This window comes from Acipenser ruthenus, chromosome 12 (assembly GCF_902713425.1).
Source record: "Acipenser ruthenus chromosome 12, fAciRut3.2 maternal haplotype, whole genome shotgun sequence".
Taxonomy (NCBI): Eukaryota; Metazoa; Chordata; class Actinopteri; order Acipenseriformes; family Acipenseridae; genus Acipenser; species Acipenser ruthenus.
Genome location: NC_081200.1, coordinates 33,130,338 through 33,154,037, shown reverse-complemented (window position 1 = coordinate 33,154,037; position 23,700 = coordinate 33,130,338). Strand labels below are relative to the sequence as shown.

Here is a 23,700-nt window from a genome sequence, read left to right as displayed (position 1 = left end):
GTACCCTGTTTGTCTAGGAATTGATTTGTTTTGTGGGTGGTGGTTATTGCTCTTTTACAGAAATGCATGTGGTTTGAAAAAGCTGGTTGTCATGTCATGTTCTTTCCCTACGCAGGCTTACAGATGAAGTTCTCTAACCCCTGTGCATTGTAAACAGAGCCGAATTCTCAATCTCCACCACTGTTTTCTTAATTCAAGGTGACGTAGGAGCTTAGTCAAGCAAGAGCTATGGGTTATAGTGTGTGTTGACACCCCTGAGATTAAATGACTAACTAACTCTGATCCCAGTGGTTTATTATTTTTCAAATTAAGTAGGAATTATGGTATAGTCCCTCAGTCTATCGGCATCATGTTTGGTCCGGTGATGCTTAGTTGTGACTAAAGCTAAGGCTTAGTTAATGCTGGCCATGGATCTGTTTCACAATTCTCCAATCCATAAATTACAGTAATCCTTCGGGTTGCTTAATTGCAAAATTGGTGCGTATGTAGTATTCTAAAGCAATACCCACATTATTCAAGACATCAAGTCTAAATAAAAATATAATTTAATTGAGAGAGGTTTTTTGAATGGCCTCAAGATGGGTGGTTTTGAACAATACAGTTATTTATAAGTTAGTTACCCAAGTTAGACCAAGCTGAGGTGATAGTCTAGCCGCTTCAATCTAATTGTATTATGTACTGTAATAATGTAAGCAAGCAGTCACACATGAATTGGATTTTAGTGCAAGACTGAACGTGTTGGTGGGACCATGCAGCTTTTAAAAGTATTTCTCTCTGAGATGTAAAATCTAATTCATAGGGGCACCTCAACCACTGCAGACATTACTTACTGGAAGAGTAGATACAGTTGTTTGCCACCGCTCTTGGTCACACCAGGAGATTTCTTTCAACTGTTTTTCACATCCCTGCCTGTGCCAGTCACTGTACTTGTGACCTTCATGGCTTTTAAAATTGTTTCACTGTGTGAAATGTTTTTAAACTGCTGTATTTCATATGCTCCCACAATAAAGTAAGAGTGGAGGAATACTGTAGCCTATATGGTTGTGTTTTTTTTTTGTTTTTTTTTTGTATCTCTGGAAACTTCGTCTTTTTTAAAGGGCTTTGATAAGGACAAAATGCAGCTTTCCTACAACAATACCATAACATGTGAATAACAGTTTTAGGTATAAAGAAAACTTTTCTGTAATTCCCCATGTAAATATTGTCTAATTCAAATAAGCCTTAGTCTTGTGCTATGCTTCGGTCAGCTGTTTCTATTCATTTATTATCTATCTTAATCCCACACATTCATCCAGGTGGTTTTATGAATAAGGTGGGACTCCAACACATGGTATACAGCAAAGAATTTCTGTGTCTTATAGTACAAGCTTCCATTTTAGAAGCGCCAAGAAATTGGAAATAGTTATTGAATTTTAGTTTCTTTTAGTATTTCTAAGTTCATCACTGTTGAGTGTTTAGTAGTTATGGATTAACTGTAGCAAATAACTTGAGATAAAATCAGTTCATTGTTGAAGCCTGGGAAGGAATGCTCTAAGATGCGATGAAACCTCTAGAAGTATACAGTTGGTTCCATACTGAAACATCATTGTGTTCATATATCTGATGTTTACCACTATAATTGGAAAATCAATAAGATGAGGATCAGGGGGAAAAGCCAGGTTGTGTCCAGTGAGTTTCTTTGGAAAGCGTGGGGTACGGAAGAATCACATAGGGTTTAGATCTGGCAAATTTGATGCATTTGAATATCTCAGTATTTGAATGAGCCACGGTTCAGTGCACTATAGATGCATAGTGCTGGAAGCATGACGTGCCTTGTTTGTCTAAATGATTTATCTTCCAGTAAAGCCTTGTATGATGTATGGCTGTAAATCCTACACCCCCTTTGCTGCAGAGTACCCACAGTGGAATACTGTGTTCAGAGTCCCTGTCGGAAAGGAAGACTCTTTTTGTAAGTGCTGATTGTTTGCGATTGATGAGGCAGAGAGGGTCGGCAGATCTGTTGCAGATGTGACATCTCAAGTTACTGGGAAATATTTAGCTTATGCAGTACCGCTGGTTTGTGAGTAGTTACCTCCAACAGTATAAGACACCATCAGTATGCAGCAAAGAATTATATTTATAACACATTTGTTTACCCCTTTTGCTAGTGTTGGGCATCCTTACAAAGCCTGTGTTGAAAGAGACAGGTCTGGCACAGTAGAAGTTTTAACCCCTTGTCAATCTGAGTATGTACTTCAGCAGAGTGCTGAATATTCAGGTACTGGCTTCAGCACAATAGCTATTTTAAAGCCATTTTTCTTTTGTTTTATTTTAGTAATGTGACTCTCCTTGTTTTTAATTTGAATTTTGTGTTTTGAATGTAACAGTTACTTTGACATGTAACCAACAGCCAATATTCACATGAGTGTTGTGTTTATCCCGCTCAGTCACGCACTGTGCATCTCAGAGGACCTGCATCACTGCTGTTTTATCATGACTGCGCTGTGAGCTTTGCGGGAGGATGGGTTCACAGACTAGTGCAGTATGTATTATTATACATGTGCAGTAAGCCCTGTTGTTAGACGGTATGCATTTCAAAAGAACGACACGGGCAGACTAGAAAGACAATAAACAGTATATGGTATTGTACTTAAACTTTTCTTTTTTTGACAAGTATAAAACAATTTAAAAGTAAACTATCTTCGCGTAAAAAAAATAAACACATGTTTTAAACAGGATTTTCAAGTATCGTCAGATTTAAATGGATTGATTTTAAAATAGCAATATGTTTATTAAACAGCTCTTGTAAAGGGTAGCGTTAAAGAGTTACAAACTAACGCCAAGTGCAAAGGATACTTTGCGGCAGGTTATACACTTTGAACTTACTGTATAACGTTTCTTTTTTTTTTTTTTTTTTACATTGACGGACTAACTGGCAATAAGTAGACATTTAATGCACGCGTCGTGTGTGTGTTTGCATTCAGATTTGGAGATAGGAACGCTGCTATTGTTGTGCTCGAGGAAGAGAATAGAAGCTGAGTGGGTTTGACTGGCTTGGGATCAGGCGTTTCTACATTCCAAACTGTCTGGGGGTGAGAGAGGCAGGCAGAGAGGCTGGATAATGAGCAAGAAAGAAATGTTAACTTTTGTGATCGTTGCACAAGTAGTGTGGTGCAAGCATGGAGGGCGTGTAACATCAGCATAAATTCACGCAGTTTACAGGTAATTTTTGTTTATTGTATTTTTGTTATTGTATTATTGGGGGGAACCAAAAATCACGCGTTTAAAAAGAAGATAGAAAAAAAAACAAGTACTACAATAAATTGTGAAACAAGTGTACTTGAAGATTTATAGCAGAACATATTATCTACAGTAGAGGGGAACGTTGTTTATTCTATCTAATTGCGGATTCGTTATTGTATCGTGTCTGACCAGGTAACGATAACGCTTTTATAGTTACATTTGGGAATGCTAAGAAGTGATTGGCGTAGGTTTTTAATGTAATTCACAGTATGACAGTGAAGTGGTTCGATACTATAGGCGTCGCTGTTGTAGCTTTTGCCGGTCTTTATGACTCAAGTCTCTCATTGATGCAGTGGAAGTTGCAGTGTGCTGCTTTTGAAACAAGAACAGCGTGGTTTGTTTTTCCTTTTAAGATGGTTTTCTTTTTCTTTTTATTATTATAATTTTTTAATCTTTTTAAAGTGGTTCGTTTTTTTCGCACTTCTTGCCCTGATCACCTAAAAACTCCCCTCAGAAAAATACATTTTTCCACCACCTTGTTTTGTAAAAAAAATAAATAAAAAGGAATGCTTTATTTCTCACTATACTTTTACCAGATATCCCTGTTGTAAAACAAAACCAAAACAAAAGGAAAACAATACAGCACCTGTGTTTACAAAGTGGAGGCTGTGTAATATGTTGCTGAGTAATACATCATAACACTGTATATTTGAATCATTATGCCAAAAGTTCGTTAATGAATGTAATTCCACAGTGGTCCTTGCAGATTGGCAGTAGAAAGTTTAATAATAAAAGAAAAGACCTGTAGTTGAAAACATACAATTCTTTAACTTTTTTTCTGTCCTTTCTTTTCTTGCTGTAATTACGTTGAACACTCAATGTGTACTCAAAAGGTGATTTATTGTAGTCACTTGCCAAATATTGATAATTAACAATAATAATAAAACATCACTCATTTTTTCTGCTCAACGATCATGCATGGTTAAAGTTGAATCTATTTGATGATTACAGATATATCTGACCTATTTTAAAAAAATAGTTTAATAAATACATATCTGTTATAAATAATTGTTGAATTTGTTAAAACATTTTTTTTTTTTTTTTTTTTAAATAAAAAAGATTATCTTGTCTGGTGACACATGTTTGCAGGTTTCGATTGACACAGTACAGTATGAATCAATTAAGGTTATTTAATACATTTGTAACTGATTCTGACACATACCCAAATCGTTTGGCTGCCTGGTTTATCAGCAAGTGCGCAGGGAAAAAAAAAAGTAGACGCAGTTTGGGTGTTAGGCTGGGTTAATCCGGGCCTCAGGTGCAGGGAGGGTACTGATTCCTTGACAATGACAATGACAATGAAACACAAAAACACAAGTTACAAAAACACATGCCTTCGTGTGGCAGTAATCTGTGTTATTTGTCTTCTGAGTACATTATTCCTTATAGTACTGTATTGTTCTTATTTTCTTATTTAACTCTTTTTTTTCTTATCACTAATTTATTAATTTGAGTTAAATAATACGTAAACCCACAAGTACTTTAGGCTACTTGTGTAGCACTGTCTCAGATCAGTGTGTTCTCTTGTCTGTCTGCTCTGAAATTAGGTTTAGAAGTAAATTTGTTTCCTGCTAAACTGAGATCTTTAAATTGGATCTTTGAGTTGAACGTCAGTATTGGGGGTTATCTGGGAAATCTTGAGGAATAGTTCTGTAATCCAGAAAAATCCTGTATGCTCTCCCAACAGAGCGGGCAGTGTTACTGTAGTCTCTTCAACTCCTGTTTGTTGTTGTGGAAAGGCTGGTCCTTCAACTGGTATCTGAAGGGGACCATGAGAACACTAAAAATAGAACATGTTTTTGGAGTTTCATAATCTGTGCTGTGAACTTTCAGTGGCCGTATTGTTGAACATAATCCTAATAATCATGTGTAATCTTTGTTTAATGGCTTTGAACTGTAGGTTCTGTACCGGCAAAAGCAGGGTGCTTTAGATTCTTGGAATACTGTACTAGTCCCTCCTAGGCATGTTTTATGGGTGTAGGTTGAGTAGTGACTAGACTTTATCACATTGTCAATCTTTTCACCTCAAGTTCAGTTTTGCAATTTACATAGGGTACCCCCATTACTAAAACTGGGGGTTAAAATCCGGAATCCCAGGTACAGTAGCTTGAAATTCTAACCCCAGAGACACCTGTGTTACTTTGTGATTTCATACTTTATTCTCATTACAGTATATGTCCGGCAGTTTCTTTGGCAAGTGTCTTTAATTGTCTTTAGGATACAGATATGCTGACCCTGAAGTGGGGTACAATAGACTCTGTAGGTCAGCATGTGTGATAATGATTGCTGTTGTTGAAGCTTTAAAATTGTGGCGATTAAACAGGACTAGTATGTCCCTATCAATTGCCTAAGGAGTTGTTCTACATCTGTTGCTGGTCAGTATAACATGATTTTCTGTGCATTCTGGGAACTGTAGCTTGTACTCCCTTTAAACATCTCACTTCTCATCCTACCACCCAACTCTGCTTTCTGTTACTAGAATTAGGCCTGCTGCCTGAGAATAGATCCGGTGCTTTGAATAACACCGTGTAACAATTTTTTTTTTTTTTTTGGTTCCTGGGTAGTAAGTGTTATTTCCTAATTGCTTATGCCTAAAAAGTATAGAAAATGGCTATTATTCCCCACAAACTTTGCTTTTGTGACCAGGACAGTGATATTTTGAAATTTACCTATTTCCAATGAGAAAATGGGCGAATTTGTGTCTTTTCGTTCACATAAAGTCAGAAAAAAACAACATATGAATCCAAATTAACATGTATTTATACTAAAGTAATACAAAAATGACTACAAAAGATTTAGAAGTGAGTAGTTTTTTGAGATTTACGATTATACTGTAAATCACTTTCACGAATCAGCCCCCAAATGTAGTCTCCCATCATGTTCTCGTTATACTGTCCTTGGTGGCGGCCTTCAAAGTCCAGTATATCCTGGTGGAAGCGCTCGCCTTGCTCCTCCGAGTACGCTCCCATGTTCTCCTTGAATTTATCAAGATGAGCATTAAGGATATGGACTTTGAGGGACATCCTACAGCCCATTGTGCCGTAGTTCTTCACCAGAGTCTCAAGTTTTTGGCCTTGTGATTGCCCAGGAAGCCCCGAACCACTGCGACAAAGCTGTTCCAAGCCGCTTTCTCCTTACTAGTGAGCTTCTTGGGGAATTCATTGCACTCCAGGATCTTCTTTATTTGTGGTCCGACGAAGACACCGGCTTTGACCTTTGCCTCAGACAGCTTAGGAAAGAAGTCTTGAAGGTACTTGAAGGTTGCCGACTCCTTATCTAGAGCTCTGACAAATTGTTTCATAAGGCCCAAATTGATGTGCAGTGGTGGCATCAGCACCTTCCGAGGGTCCCAGCCGTACTCATCATACTTCAAGGCGTCCAGCAAGGTCTTGATGCTGTTGTAATCCTCTTTGAGGTGCACCGAGTGAGCCAGGGGAAGAGATGGGTACTTGTTACCATTATGGAGCAGCACGGCTTTGCGGCTCCTGAATTAGCTGTCAATGAAGGACAGTATAACGAAAACATGATGGGAGACTACATTTGGGGGCTGATTCGTGAAAGTGATTTACAGTATAATCGTAAATCTCGAAAAACTACTCACTTCTAAATCTTTTGTAGTCATTTTTGTATTACTTTATTATAAATACATATTAATTTGGATTCATATGTTGTTTTTTTTCTGACTTTATGTGAACGAAAAGACACAAATTCGCCCGTTTTCTCATTGGAAATAGGTCAATTTCAAAATATCACTCCTGGTCACAAAAGCAAAGTTTGTGGGGAATAATAGCCATTTCCTATACTTTTGAGGCATAAGCAATTAGGAAATAACACTTACTACCCAGGAACAAAAATTGTGTTACATAGTGTAATCAATACTTTGTTAAAGATTTCTTCAAAACGGTTAAGATGTGTAATCTGTCATAATGGAAAGGGAGGCTTGTAACTTGATTACAGCTAATGCAGGTTTATAAGCCAGCACCAATAAATGCATCCTAAGGTTTTATTATCGTTAAACTGAACATGCATTCTCATAGAACAAATGCATTCGCTGAAGATTAACATATAAAATGTAATTCTTTAAACTTGCTTTGCCTAATAATAATAATAATAATAATAATAATAATAATAATAATAATAATAATAATCTAGAAACTAAGTTAGATATTGTCATTAACTCTATATTCCATTTTAATTCTCAGTGCATTCAGATTTCTGTAAGAAGCATTTGGCAACTTTTTTTCTGCTCATACTGTAACACCTGCTCAGCACTGTTGTAGCCTAAAGTTGTATGTGTCCAGATTTATAAAATAAGATAAATGAGAAAAAGCATAAGGTAAATATATCAATAAGAATTTACAGTACTGTATATCTGGCAACACTTTCTACTGTATAGGCTACTGTACATAGCAGATAATTATATCCAAAATATATACTTGAGTTTATTGGTTCAGTTTCCATTTTACAACCCAATCTTACAGTACAGATTTTAAAATAAACCCTCTGTTATACCATCTGAGAAGCCCTGTCGGTTTATCATCTTAATCAGCTCTTGTGAATATTTTATTGGCTTTCTCAATGATTGAATCTTTGACGAGATTATCTTGCTTTCACCTTGTCTGTCCTTACATTAAAATCCACAGACCATCACTGCAGTGATATTTGATATTAAGCATGGATGGGCTCAATTAATTATTCATGTAATATAGCTGGCTAAAAAATATGCCCAACCTCAGACTTATTTTTTCTTCTTTTCTGCTGGGAGAAAAATTTCCATCCCCAACAAAGACAAATGGATCACAACAGTATGCAGTACCAACCATACACCTACTGTACCTCAACCACAAACAAGAAACAGCTGCTTAAAGAAAGTGATGTTGTAAATTGGTTTACTGTTGTAAATTCATGCCCTCTATCACAATTGGATATCAAGGTTACACAGTAATTCCACTTTGAGCTGCTTTACTGCTATAATATTACAGTGTACCAAGTGTACTATACGATATTTCTTTCTCACATGAATGTATTTTAAAAAGTTTGCACTGCAAGGGACTGTGAGGTAACTATTTAAACTTGTTGTAATAGGCTAACTAAAACAAACAGTCAAAACATTTTGTAAGTTAGCATGTACATTTTTATCCAAGCACCTGACCAGTATTATTGTACATTGTACAATACATGGAAGTTCTGTACCTTGAGGTTTTACATTCGAATAAAACTGAGAAAGTAGGGAAACACAGAAAAAAGGAAACACTGCAATTGACAACTGTGCACCATCAATTGTTTATTTAAAGCCATGGTTGTGGATCCCATCATCAGTGGCAAATATCACCTGAAATTAATTTTAAAATCTGACCTGGTGTCACTGTATTATTAATTTTACTAACATTTTAACATACAGTATGTCTGTTAGCTGGAAACATATTGTACATTTTGTCACATAAAATAATATTGAAACATGTATTCTATCTTTTATTTTTTTTTCCTGCTGGTTTCAAAATCAAAAGTTGGCAGTGTACGTTTCCATTGCATAACATGATGACAAGTGACATCTTTGTCACCGTCGTACTATCGCTTTACCATTGGCAGCTGTCAAGTTATTTACTGTGTAGTAATGCAGTAATGTGAGCAGCCTCGACTTAATAACTTTATTTAAAAAAAGTATTACTAATGAGCCAAGTTCACTCACATTTCGTAATGCTGCTGTTGGCAGTCAGCAGCTCAGTTCCATTGGAATAGATCAATGTGTCCTCTACTGGGAGTTGGTCTGTGATTGATGAATCTACTCTGGCATCATAGAAACAAGTGCTGTGTTAATTTGAAAGACAAGCCACATCGACAGCTGGATATTATTGCTGTACTGTACTGTGCATTTGTGTCAGAGTAGTGCAAATGATATGCAATTTTAACTCACAGTAGAATACAACTTTGTGGTAATTCTTCTTTAATTAGACTGTATCTTATGCATTGCTTGTCTGTAAGTATGTATGTGTTAGTATACAGCTATGGCCAAAAGTTTTGCATCACCCCTAGAATTAACAAATTTTGCTTCGTAGATCGAATGAAACCTACTGAATAATGTTACATTGACATTGAATTGCATACCACATTGTAGTTTTCCATATAATTAGTGAAAAACTGAGAAAAATCTAACATGAAATACTGCACTACTATTATGGATTATTATTATTATTATTATTTATTTCTTAGCAGACGCCCTTATCCAGGGCGACTTACAATTGTTACAAGATATCACATTATACATTAGTTCACATTATACAGATATCACATTATTTTTACATACAATTACCCATTTATACAGTTGGGTTTTTTTACTGGAGCAATCTAGGTAAAGTACCTTGCTCAAGGGTACAACAGCAGTGTCCCCCACTGGGGATTGAACCCACAACCCTTCGGTCAAGAGTCCAGAGCCCTAACCACTACTCCACACTGCTGCCCATTCTGGATTCTGGTAGACTTTTGAGATGTCATTTTGTAGTTTCTTTGATTACATTATGAACATAATTTAGATGTTTTATTTGACAGTTTATTTTTTATTATGTCTCAATCCTAAAATTATGGGTGCTGTAAAACTTTTGGCCATACTGTAGCTGTCAAATTTGTTTTACATATTAAATATGACGTAGCCCACTGTAAAGTATACAATGTGACACTATTTAAAATACAGCTATACAGTTTAAGTGTGTATTGTGTTAACAGAAAAACAAAATGAAGAGAATTACAGTTGTACATTTCTGCAGTTATCATAGATCATGTTGCATTACATAAAACTGTATTGCTCGGTTTCTTAAAACAATTAACATTTTTAAATCGAGCAGGATTTCTGTTGTTTCATTAAACAGTACAGATGAGTCGCAGTACTGTAGCGGCTGATCTACATTTCTGTACTGTACCACCCCATGGGGAGTTACAGTAAGCTCAGGACAGGGACCCGCAGACTCGGCAAAAAATACAAGACCTGATCATTTTGGAAATGAAGTTAGATGTGCTTGGGTGTTTTTGAGTTACGGTTTCACTAGACAACCGTTAAAGGAACCTCTACATTTATCGGTTTAGTATGACTATACATTTCTCCTAATTCTTGCTACTCTGGGAGCTCTGTTCAGTGCAGTCTCTCTGAGGTGCAGCCAGCAGGCAGACCGCAGCAGAAGCAGCTCGATTGAGAGTAATAGAGTAATGCAGCTGGAGCGATTGATTGAATAACTGCGGTAAAATCTCATCCTCTCGCAGCCAGAGTCTGGGCCAGTGATAAAGTGAAGGTTATGACGGAATCCGAGTGAGAGTGAGTGTACATGGAGCAGAAGGACAGCGCTGACAGTGGGACACTGTGTATTAACTGGTGAGGTGTAGAGCAACTTTTAAAAAAAGACAGAGGTGAAAGAGTTGGTTAAACGATGACCAAAGGTGGAACCAGCGCATCGCTGACTGGCTAAGTCAGAGCCTGTGTTGTGCCAATCAGCTGCTGGATAGAGCTGTCCATGTGATTTTCTTCAAGTGATGGGGAACAGTTGTGATAGAGGTATAAAACTTTATTTTTAATACTGTAGTTATGTACGTAAATTATATGTATGTCATTTTTTAAAGTTTTTTTTTTTTTTTGAGTGATAAATTGCTGTATCAACAAAAGTGGCGATGCACTTAAATATTAACTTTTAAAGCTATTTATTTTATGTTTCTAGAAAGGTGCCATTTTGTATTTTGTTTTCTGAGCAGGCTGCTGACTTGCAGGAGTTTGCTGTATTACTTGAAAAAATGAATTAAGTCATCGTTTTTTAGGATTTATTCATGAGACGATACACAAGCCATGATACGATACGTATCGAGATACTAATGAAAAACTCATCTCTACTTGACGGACTTGAAAATAATTACAATTTCAATTCTATAGACACAGATTCAGTTCAAAATAAAATATATTTATTTCCCACAAAGTAGTAAACCACTAGTTTGAATTTAAAGATAAAGCAGTATGTCAACTAGAGTTCCTGAGATATCTATTTTAGCTGAATTAACCAAATCTCCTTACCACATTTCTGAGGAAAGGAAAAAAAATACAAAGCAATGTGTTTGATAACTATTAAAAGTAAAAGCTTTGTTCATGTGTTTCTTTAGAAAAATCTAAATATGAAGTTTTTCAGCATTAAGTTGTGATCAATAACAATTTCAATATTTTTTAATTACATTGGCATTTTTGCTTGCATCATACTTAACTTTAACTCAATATATTATTATAAGACTTTTGTTATTATTATTATTATTATTATTATTATTATACCATACATTTTATCACTAATTATTTGTATTTGTAAAGTTAAGGTTGAGTATATTATTTTATTTTGTATACTATTCTACACTGAGCTTTTTTAAAATGTGGTTAGAAATAAAAAGTTATTTTCATCCGATTTAAAATTAATGATAAAGTCATTTTCATCATGATTAACACATTTATTTAAAGAAAGCAACATATTCAACCAAATCAAAGTTTAAGGGTTATTCAACCAAATAAAAACAGGGCGCACTGAAAGGTGAGAAACTATAAAATAAAATTTGTAAGAAATGCAATATGTTTTGTCATTTATAATAAATACCTTTATAGGAAACAGGAAATGATCTTTCCGCAAAAAAAATGTCAGTTCTTATAGCCTATCCTGCCTCACAAATGACAGACTTTACGTGTGTGTGTGTCTCTCTCTCTCTCTCTCTCTCTCTCTCTCTCTCTCTCTCTCTCTCTCTCTCTCTCTCTCTCTCTCTCTCTCTCTCTCTCTCTCTCTCATATATATATTCTTTATATATATTCTTATTATATATATATATATATATATATATATATATATATATATATATATATAAAGAATCATTTACACCGGATTATGATTACGACGCATTAAAAGGAGAGCAATAAATTAAAACTAGTAAAACGAAAAAGATACATATAGCTATCTATTTATATGAAATAAAATTCACACACTGCAGTAGATATTTTTCTTTTTACAGTAGGTAACTGCCGTCTCATCTAAAGTATGGACCACTTGAGTCAAATTGCCTGTGATAATTGCTCAGTTAGTTCCAAATAGTTCAAGAGGCTTACAGTATGCTTGCCAAACAACAGTGGAGCAAGTGTAGACTGTAGAAATGTGTGTCCGCAAGTTGTCAGACGGGTAGCCTTCTGAAGCAAAGCACTTGCAGTACAGGAGTTCAGAAGCTTTTCCTGCCTTGAGGTGGATATTGCCCAAGGTTTCCCAGCATTCTACAAATGTTTTACAGTAGACTGGTTAAAGCAGAGCTTGGAGTCTTCTTGAGCCCGAGTTCCACTGTCAGCACTGCACTGTAAATGTGGTGCTCTGAGCAAGTGAATTGTGTGTGTGTGTGTGTGTGTGTGTGCGTGCGCGTTTTGATTTGAACACACTGCATGTACAGTACTGTGAGCTTATTAATAAAATGAATGTACACATTGCTACATTTTTAATACATTAGCTTGAATATTTATAATGAGTATTTTCATGTGTTACTGTATATGGGCCTTGATTTGTATAAAACCAAAATAAATGTTTTGTATTGTATTCTTGCTGGTTCATATTGGCGATCCACCATGCTAAATGCTCTGTTATTGTTGTTGGTGTTGTTATTATTATTATTATTATTATTATTATTATTATTTATTTATTTATTTATTTATTTATTTATTTATTTATTTATTTCTTAGCAGACGCCCTTATCCAGGGTATCACATTATTTTTATTATTATTTATTTCTTAGCAGATGCCATTATCAAGATATCACATTATTTTTACATACAATTACATTATTTTTTACACATTATTTTTACATACAATTACCCATTTATACAGTTGGGTTTTTACTGGCACAGTCTAGGCAAAGTACCTTGCTCAAGGGTACAGCAGCAGTGTCCCCCACCTGGGATTGAACCCACAACCCTCCGGTCAAGAGTCCAGAGCCCTAACCACTACTCCACACTGCTGCCCTCCACACTGTTATGCAGAGACCGCGAAGATAGGGAAGCTGTGGGGCTCGTGTTCCTGTAGCTGATTGATAAGCAGGTTTCCATCTGGTACTGGAGTTGGGAAAGGATTCACTGGTGTATAGTTTGCAGATGCTTCCCATGGTTGGCTCAGCCGATCATCCTTGTGGTATGATGCCTTTCATCTTTAGGTCACCACGTTTGGTTCCAACCTGGTCTGTTCTGATAGAAACACATTTTCAGATTTTCAGATTACTATGGGTCTTTGTGCATTTAAAATGAGTTCTGTTATAGTAGTCTTTGCCCAGACTTTTTTTTTTTTTTTTTTTTTTACCCATATTGTGACGTTATCATCCTGATTGGCATTGACCACCTTTGTAGGCACGTACTAAGAGAAGCAAAGGATTACAGATGGGCACAGATGATTGAATTACATAGGCAGGACACAGATCGGAAGTTTGTATTGAAACTGCTCATAATGCATCTGCTGTTTCAGATAGAGAATTGCTGTATAGCAGTACTATGTAATATATTTTTTTTTGTTCTGATTGTGAGATACAGTACAGAGCTTGCAGATATCCTTGATAACATCAGCTATGCAGCTGCTGCACGTACGGTAGTAGCAGGGGGTTGCATGTCTTTTTCACAGTAATGTAGTGGCAAGCAGGTAAAAGGAGGATGAAGCTAAACTACTGTAGCTTTCTAGAATATAATTAAAAGGTTAAACTAGCCTATAAGAAAAGTCAAACTGTATAGTATTAAACAGTAGCTACTGGCCTCCTTGTAATGGGCATCTGTTGTGTTTCAGAGGTGTCTGCTGAAAGGTCCCCCAGAAGGAGAAGTATTTCGGGACTCGGGAGCTCCGAGAAGAACAGCTCCATGGATGGACCCAACTCTTCCCCTTTCAAAGTGCCGGTATGTTAACTTCTTAATGATAAGATACGATATATGTGTTGTTTGCTACTGTTAGAAAGGTATTCATACTGGGGAAAAAGCACGTATTTATTAGGGTTTGTTTTAATTTGTTACTTTCTCCAGGACCTCCACAAAATAGATTAATCTTTTTGAAATTCAGTTTAATAATCAGATAGATGGACTGTAATCTTGGCAGTCCCAGTACTTCATCTTAAAGGTGCCATTCACATAATGTAGTTGTCCTATAGAAACTGAACTTGCAACCGTATGCAGTGTGTGTGTATGTGTGTGTGTGCGTTTGTGTATATATTTATTTTTATTATTATTATTTTTACATATATTTATATTTGAACAGTTAGTCTGTTCCCAGCCGTGCCCTGCTGTTGTAGACACTGAGCAGCACAGGATATGAGTGTGTCTGACAAGGCCAGGCAGTGTGATGCATTTGTATATGCAGCACCTCACAAGCCTCTGCAGTATTTTGCACCCAGATGCTCGCTTTCGGTTCAGTCAGCCCTCCAAGCTTCATAGCCTATGGTTCAGCCCATGGGTCAGTTTCTCATTTAGCTACTTTGGCAAGTACAGTGTCATACAGTGTATTGAATATATGAAAAAAAGTTGTTCTAATGTTGAGGCAGTATAGCTATATTTACAATATAGGTCAGTACTGGTATTATTTATTTTTTTGCTCGTCTTTATCAAGGGTGCCAATAATTTTGGAGGTATATATATATATATATATATATATATATATATATATATATATATATATATATATATACTTGTAGTCAAAAGTTTACATACCCCAATGGAAATCTAGAATTTCTAGAAATTTCTCAAAAAAAAAAAAAAATTTAGGGAAAATATTTTGTAGCAAAAGATGAGGAAATAAAAGTTACAAGAAATAGAGGTCTACATTTATTTATTTCAGCCATATTTGTAAAACTCCAAAAATGCTAATTCAAAAGTATTCATACAGTTTGATGCTATGATTTGATGTCTACAATGTGCTTGATAATGCAGAACCTAATTCTAGAAAAGTCTAAAAAAATGCTGGATTGTAGGTGAACATTCTTAGAGTATAAAAGGGTTAGGCATAGGATGATTGCTGTCATTACCAATAAGTCAAAGAGCTATCTGAAGACCTTAGGCAGAAAATGATTTCTTGTCATAAAGCTGGAGAAGGATACAAGAAGATTTCCAAGCATTTGAATATCCCAATTTCAACTATTGTTTCTATTATCAAGAAGTACAAGACTCATGATACTGTCACAACGCTCCCTCTGTCTGGAAGAAAGAAGATTCTTTCACCAAGAACAAGTAGAAGAATTGTGGGGAAGGTTAATAACAGTCCAAGATTGACTGCCAAAGATATTCAAAGTGAACTGGCTGCAAGTGGGACTGGGGTTTCCATTTCAACCATAGGTCGAGTATTGCATGCTGAAGGTTTCAGTGGTCGCAGGCCAAGAAAAAAGCTACTCTTAGGAAAATGTCTCAAGGACAATCACTTAAAGTTTGCAAAACAGCATTTGAGTGATAGATATGAGTTCTGATCGAAGGTTTTATGGAGTGATGAAGTACAATTCGAGCTATTTGGTCATGCTGATAGTCGTTACGTTTGGAGAAAGTCTGGCGAGGAGTATAAAGAAAAGAACACCATACCTACTGTCAAGCATGGAGGTGGTAATATCCTTCTATGGGGCTGTTTTTCTTCTAATGGCACAGGAAATTCAGTTCCAGTACATGGTAAAATGGATTCCATAGCATACCAAAAGATATGGCCAATCATCTGAAACCCTCCTCTACAAAACTTGGTTTATAGCGCAACTAGACATTCCAGCACAAAAACAATCCAAAGCACACATCAAAATCTACTTCAGAATGGTTAAAGAAGAATAAAGTCATAGTTCTGGAATGGCCTAGTCAAAGTCCTGATCTAAATACGATTGAGAATCTTTGGTATGAGTTGAAGAAGGCTGTGCACAAGAGGTCCTCAGAATTTGAATGAACTGGAACAATTTTGCATTGAAGAATGGTAAAAAATCACTGAAGAATCATACCAAAAGCTCATTGACAAATATCCTAATCGTTTAAAATAGGTTATTATTGCTAAAGGTGCCTCAACAAGCTATAAATTTCATTTTCCTTGTCAGGGTATGAATACTTTTGAATTAGCATGTTTGGAGTTTTGCAAAAAAAATTGCTAAAATAAATAATTGTAGACTAACTTTTTTTCCTCATCCACAAAAGCAAAACTTTTGCTACAGAAGATTTTTCCTATAATTTTTTGGATGAAATTTCTAGAAATAATATATATATATATATATATATATATATATATATATATATATAGTGTTTGTATATTTGTGTTTGGTATCTCTTAGTTGTGGAAAATCATCTTTGTTCATGAGTTATTTATTTTAAACCAAGTGTCTTTTAAGGGTTAAGCGTTTTAAATGATTAAACTAATTCAAATAAACCAATAACAGGTTTCCGGAGGAATGTGTCTTTTTAAATCCCAATTAGATAATTCTGCTGAGATTTTACTTCAATCTAAGCAGAACAGCAAACTATCAATTAAAACACGAAAGGTCTGAAATGAATGAGTGCACTCTGAAGAAACCACAGACTTGGATTTTTTAGTTGATACAGAGAACCAGGCCAAAACAGAATATCTCTTTTCTGAGGTCTTAAATTGGCCTGTGTCTATTAAACCAGCGTTGTTTTTTTAAAAGGCCTGACGCTTGAAGTAACAACAGCTACATAGTCTGTATAACCTTTCAGTAATGTGCTTGTGAAGTTCAGAAGTCTACCTTTCTCCATGTATACAGTGTTACCTCCTGTAAACTATACTATTAGAGCTGCTAACATAGTTGTTCTTATAATAGCTTTTAAATGTGAGAAATAAAGTTAGGCATCACAAGAGAAATATGTTCTCAATTTCAAACTGTTGGTGCATTAAGCCTAGGACACAAAGACGCTGTACCACTTGCAGGGAGTGAAGCAGGGCGGCCCGCGGCCGTACTGCTTTGCTTGGTGGACACACACCAACGTTGTGAAGCGGTGATAAACAAAAAAGAAAGAAAGAAAAACAGCCCACCATCTCCCTGCACTGTACAACAACCCAAAAAATGTATATTATTCTTGAACTTTTACTGCTTAAACCCAGAGTGAACGACCATGTCCATCTCCAGAAATTTTTATCAGGATCTAACGTTATAAGTTCCCATATCAGAACACCACTCAGAAATATTTGCCTTTTATTTACCTAAGGATATGTATGTAAAATATGATATTTATTTTGGGATACAATGTGAAAGCCTTTTTCTACAAAGAAACAGCTATTATATGTCCAGCACCACACTTAACAAGACTGGACTGTGGTTCTGTATATGTAGTTATACATTGTATAGGAGCTGCTATTATTAAGGAAAAAAGGGATCACATTCTTCGCAAGTGTATACACAATAACCAGTCGGCTGGCAACTGGTTAATTACTTGACGTGTATCTCTGACAAATGATACAGGATGTCAAGTAACTGGATTAATGAGGGGTGTAAGCGGTTAGTATTTGTTTTGGATCATTCAATAGACCCATAACCAATGTCCTTGAAATTCTTATTTTTATAATCAAATAGCTTGGGATGCTGAGAAACTTCAACTATCAGTAGCTCCTCCATGTTGATGGATATTCGAGTTCATCAAGACATGACGTATCCCACACCATGGACATGATTGGCTAGACCCAGATTTGCCGCTGCGGGAAAATGTTTGAGCAGCAAAATATCGCTCACCGAGAGATATTTTGCAGTTCTAAAATTCTGCCGCTGCGACACTTTTCCGCAACGTCATTTTTTCGTCAATGTGTGTTCACTCTAATTGAAATAAAAGGTGAGCGATATGTGCAGCATTTTGTCACTCCCCACTAGCAGTGCCGCTCCACTCATGTGTGTCCTAGGCTTTAGAAGCAGCTAGCTTGTATGTTTGTTTAATACCTATGCACATTTTTTAAAGTACACACTATCTCAAATACAGCATAATGGGCTATAGTTAAAAAAAAAAAGGGTTTACTGTAGGAATGTTTTTTTAAATAGGTCAATCTTTTTTTTCTGTACCACAATCTGTGAATACAGTGCTATCAATAGCTAAAATCTGAACTTGCTTTGTGTTTTTGTGCCGCCAAAGCCTTAAAGGAATACCGATTCAGGGTAAACTATATCGATTGTAGTTTACAAAACACAATCCTGGATACAGAATATTGCAGAAATATGAGGCAAATATTGCCACATATGCAAAATCCAAATACAAGTACAGTAACAGCAAAATGTGTAGCTGACAAAGTCTCTAGGAAAAAGAAAGGTATTAGCATTCCTAGCATGTGGGGTTTCAGTATTGCACATTTGATGCAGCATTTTGTGTTGTGCAGTGTCCCTCTGCAAAAAAAGTTCAATTTAATTCAGATTTTTTAATTGGTACAGTAGCTACCCGATTGCAACTGTGTGCTCTTATTGCAGTTATAAAAAAAAAACAATTAAAATCGGTTCTGCAGAGATAGTGCTGTTTGTCACCCTGAAACTGGTGCAATGGCTTTATTTAAAAAGTTTAGTGTAGCAAAAAGAACATTAGTTATGCTACATTGTCTCCTGAAATAATTAGAGACTTTCTATAAATCAATATTAAAATCAAGTGCAGAGCTCAATAGGTGGCAAAGTCAAGGGCCACACCATTAATCAAAGCAAGCCCTTGACCGACAGAAGTGCAGATGATTTAGCAGATTGCAATGCCAAGCTTTTCTATGCTGGGTGACCATGGCATACACTGATTTATTTCTACTAAAGTCCAGTCTTACTACTTCAGTCTTTCCTTCTGAAATGATCTATTCCATTTGTTTCTAGTACATCAAGTATTTTCTATGTACGCTGCAATACTATTCACTGGTCCCTTCATCTGCAAGTAGCCAATGTGAACAATCACATGTATGGGCGATACATGTTGTATCGTGACCTGCATATTCTCTATGCTCAAAATATGCTCAGAATGTAGATTGACAGCAGTGTTCAAATAATTGAATACAGGATCTATCTACCACTGTTTGTCATGTATTTCTCAGCAAGTTTTGTTGTGTGAAATTAAAATCCAGGTTCCCGGTTCCATCTTGCGTGTCAGCTGAAACAGACTTGACTGTTAATGGGGATAAAAGCAGTCTTTCTCAGGCAGTTGGATGCTTTGTAGCCCTCATTAAATTGTCCTGCATCAGTAATTTTTATTCAGGAACATGCTTCTTCTCACTTCCTCTTTCAGCCCTGGGGCACTCTTTAAATGGGTAAGCATTAGCTAAAGCCACAGTGTCTGTAACTCAGCAATATTTATGGTTTTAGTCCAGATGCCTGCTTTTCCCCAGTTGCACTGTTAATGAGTAAAGCAGCAGAAAGCATAGCTAAGTGTCAGTAAGGAAGTTCCATTGGTCTTCTATAGTGTAAAGAGCGTCCCTTTGTTGTTCTATTTTCATACTCCTTAAATCGTCACAACTTTTGAACAAACAAATATCCACATGACTGACTTACAATAGTTTGTAATTGGCTTCCTTGTATTCCCCCCCAGGGTTTCTTCAGCAAACGACTTAAGGGTTCAATTAAGAGGACGAAAAGTCAGTCCAAACTGGATCGCAACACCAGCTTTCGACTGCCCTCCCTGAGAAACGGCGACAATGACAGGTTTGATCTTCATTTTGCTTTATATATATATATATATATATATATATATATATATATATATAATATATATATATGTGTGTGTGTGTATATATATATATATATATATATATATATATATATATATATATATATATATATGTGTGTGTGTGTATATATATATATATATATATATATATATATATATATATATATATATATATAAAAAAATTTGGTAGCAGTATTGTTTTTCAATAAAAAAGTTTTTTTTTGTTTTTTTTTTACTAACAATATTGTAATTAATAAAATGATATACAGTAACAATAAATAAATATTTACATTTGCCTTTCATACAGTTTAATGCACTGTACCAACTCCTGTCCAATAGCCTCATCTACTGGTAAAGTCAGCAGAGTATTCATGCACAAGCCTCGGCTTCCAGGGATATATAGCTAAATATTAATCTGTACAGGTAAATTGAACACAACAGTCCTCTGTTTTTGGCTAAGTTCAAAGCTGTGTTCCTGTTGTCTGGTCTTTCTGTGCTCAAATGCATCCTCAGCCCATTCCAGTTTAGTGCCATTCATGTTGAGATTAAAATACTGCAATAACATTTCAAAGAGAAGTCTTTTGGTGATTGTCATACACTTTTTCCTCATTATGTGTGATCAGTCCATGTGCACTGAGATTCTTTCCTAGCCATTCTCTCTCATATATGAATTAACCTGCATGCAAAGGGAGGGGGAGGGGGAAGGGGTTTTGGGTGTAAACAGATTATCTGGACTGCTTGTTCAAAATTTAGCCCCACCTAGTGGAAGGCACTGGTTTTAGCAGCTGATGATTATCAATTTACATCATAGAGCTTCTGAACATGGCAAAAGAGCAACATTAAAATAAACCTCAGTTTTCAATGCTTTAATTGGCTTATCCATAATAAAAAAATAGCCCTATATGCTGTTTTGGTTAGAATTATTTAAACCATTCCCACAATGTCAGAAGAATACTAGAAAACGGAAATTCAAATGTAGAATTAATTCCTAGAATAAATTAAGGTTTTCGGTTGATAACCGCACTACTACAGCCAGTACTTTCCTGAAAAGTGAATAACTGGATAGAGCTTTTAAACACTTTAAACAGTCATTAACTGTCTGCTGAAAGGCTGGCCTCCTTGTACATTAGTGGTACAGTAATTGTATAATATAATATCTGATGCTGTACTTCGGATGGCAAGGGAAATCCAGTTACATAGCTTATAATGAAGTAGTACAACAGGTAAATATCCATCAAATGAAATCTTTACTAACTTTGTTCACTACAGTGGAAAGTAAGCATGGTCCGCTGTTTTGGTTAGTGGTACAGATGAATAGGGACAGAGCATACTGTCAGATTGAGCTGCTCAGTTGAAAACCCCATGGAGAAAGAGGAGCTAGAGTGTATATCGTAATAGTTGGCAGTAATGTGCTTTGCTATTTGCTGTTTGAAACAGCCAAGTGCCTTCTTGCAGTGGAGAGTGCTAAACAAGTAGCGAGTGTAACTGGCATTAGAGCTCATCCGCCACGTGGAGATCCTTGTGATTTAGTGAAAGTGGGTTTTAAAGGATTATGGGAGAGCAAAGATAATGCTGTGTGTGTGTTTGTCTATCCGTGTGTTTCCTCCATGAACGGTAGAGGTAAAAAAAAATAGAATTTAAATGGAGAATATAAGCCATGGCTTCTACACTTATCATAAAGAGGACTCGGGTTAACTACCTTTCCAATACTCTGCACTTCAGGTAGGTCAAAACTAAAGCTGCCTAGTGAATAGGGATTTTAGTCATTTCAAATGATTTGTACATTGGCTTTGGGTGATATTAAGAGTCCACCGGGAGCCTCTTTGCTAAAAATCAGTAGGACCATAATTTCAGTGTTTAGAAAAGGATATATTGTTATGTTTGATTCAAATGCAGGGGAATTGCAAACAGTATTCTCTGAATTGACTCAATGTAGATTAAGTGACCACATAAAGTATTATAAGGAGTTAAGAATAATTTCTGATCTACTGTATGTATTTATCTCATACTGCAGTGCTAGATTGTTGTTTAAGATTGTGTGCTAATGGGTATAACTGTGTACTGTTACAGCTGACATGGGAATGGGGGTGTAGGTCTGCACTTCCTGCTTCATAGGTAGGGATTAACCGAATGACCTCTTCATAGAACATCTGTGTTTAACCAGAATATATTAATTAGGTTTGTTATGTTTATACTGAGCTGCTATTGAGGAAAACTGTACATTTATTCCAGCCTGCTTTTTATTTTGATCTAAAAATGTTCTATGACTAAAAAGAGTTTTGGCTGTTTGCTTTCTGTCTATTTGCTTTCAAACAATTTCTAAATAAATTGAAAACCTGGGTAGAGCATGCAGACATATCCTAGCGCTCCTGACCTTGAGGGCTCACCTTCAAGGGCAGTGATTGGCTAAATCCTGTCTACATGATTGCTCAATCCAGGGCTCCCCAGTCAGCAGAGAATGGAAATTGTGCAAAATGAATTCATGACAAATTGTATGGGGTGTGGAGCTTGATCCCAAGAGAAATAGTGCAGAAATTGACAGATTGGTTTAGTTTTGTGACTCAAGTTGTCGTTTGGCTTAATAAATTGGCATCACTGTTGCACCCTTCCAAATACAGTACACATGTTGAATACACAATTAAATGTAACATGCAATTAAATAGGCTTCAAGAAGGTCTGGGAGCTGAGGTAGGTCTCAAAGATCTACAGGTAGATGCTGTAGGTAGTGCTCAGGATTCCCCTGGAAAGCACCAGAGAGAGAAACCCTGACTGTTTTACTTGGATCTGCTTGTAACTGGATTTAAAAAGAAAATTATAACTTGAAGGTATTTGTGTAATGTATTTCACGAAATTTAGTGTTTTTGTCACCTTGAGCATGGGGTAAGGGGGAGTGGGGTGGCATGACCCGCTGTTGCCTGATAATTCTGGATTTTTGAGATTACATTTTCTGCATGGACTCTCATTGCTTTTTGATTATCTAATCCCATCTGTAGCAGGAAGAGAGAGCTGCTAATCCATCATCAAGGGGATTTTACAGAGAGGCTATTCACTAGCAAAACAAAACATTGCAGAGAATTCAATTTACCACTCAGTACAGTATTTTTATTTGCTAATTTTATATAGTTTTGTAATTAGTCCCAAATCGTTCTATCCTATATTATCTGCTCCAAAAGAATTGGTGTGTGTGTGTGTGTGTGTGTGTGTGTGTGTTTGTTCTGTATATTTTGGTGCACATTTATGTTAGTTTCTTCATAAACAAACACATTACAGATCTGGAAATGATGGCATGCATTTGTTATTATATGAAACATTGCAGATTCAACACAGGGCTTGTGAATGCATCTACTGTTCCCAAGTCCCTGTTGCCCTTCAAAGCTAATCTTATATAGGTGCATTGTCATAGCAACAGCGTCCGGTGGGAGGTTTGTAGGTCGAACAAGGCCCTTGTTTGTTACCTGCAAGATGAAAGGAGGAGGGGAAGGTGGTGGATAACGGCAAGCTAGGAAGGTTATGCGGAAACTAGGGCTGTCTTCTTTGGAGTCTGCTGCTGATCAGAGTTACTGGCTGCGTGAAAAAAAAAAAAAAGATGTAGAAAGTTTGGGATCTCCTGACTTTTTGGGAGGAATGAGGGAGGAGCCGAAGTTACTCAGAGGAAGAGAATAAATAGGCTTTTAACCACGGGATGAGATATCGCTATGATCTGGGGATGCTCAATGAAATGGCTGTATAGTTGTTTCACGTACGTGTCTTGTACTGTAGGACTG

General features: G+C 36.2%; 1 protein-coding gene across 6 annotated transcripts in view; it reads left to right on the top strand.

Annotated features, from left to right (window-relative positions):
- Positions 1–23,700, top strand: part of LOC117417043 (ras GTPase-activating protein nGAP-like) — an 89,058-nt gene that overhangs the window by 46,218 nt on the left and 19,140 nt on the right. For 5 of the 6 annotated variants that reach the window (XM_059034890.1, XM_059034889.1, XM_059034887.1 and 2 more), the window contains 2 exons: positions 14,091–14,197; positions 19,799–19,911. In XM_059034890.1, the coding sequence (XP_058890873.1) occupies positions 14,091–14,197; positions 19,799–19,911 (220 nt within the window). Of the gene's footprint in view, positions 1–3,093; positions 3,202–14,090; positions 14,198–19,798; positions 19,912–23,700 lie in introns of those variants that run through there. The other variant, XM_059034891.1, reaches the window with a different exon arrangement.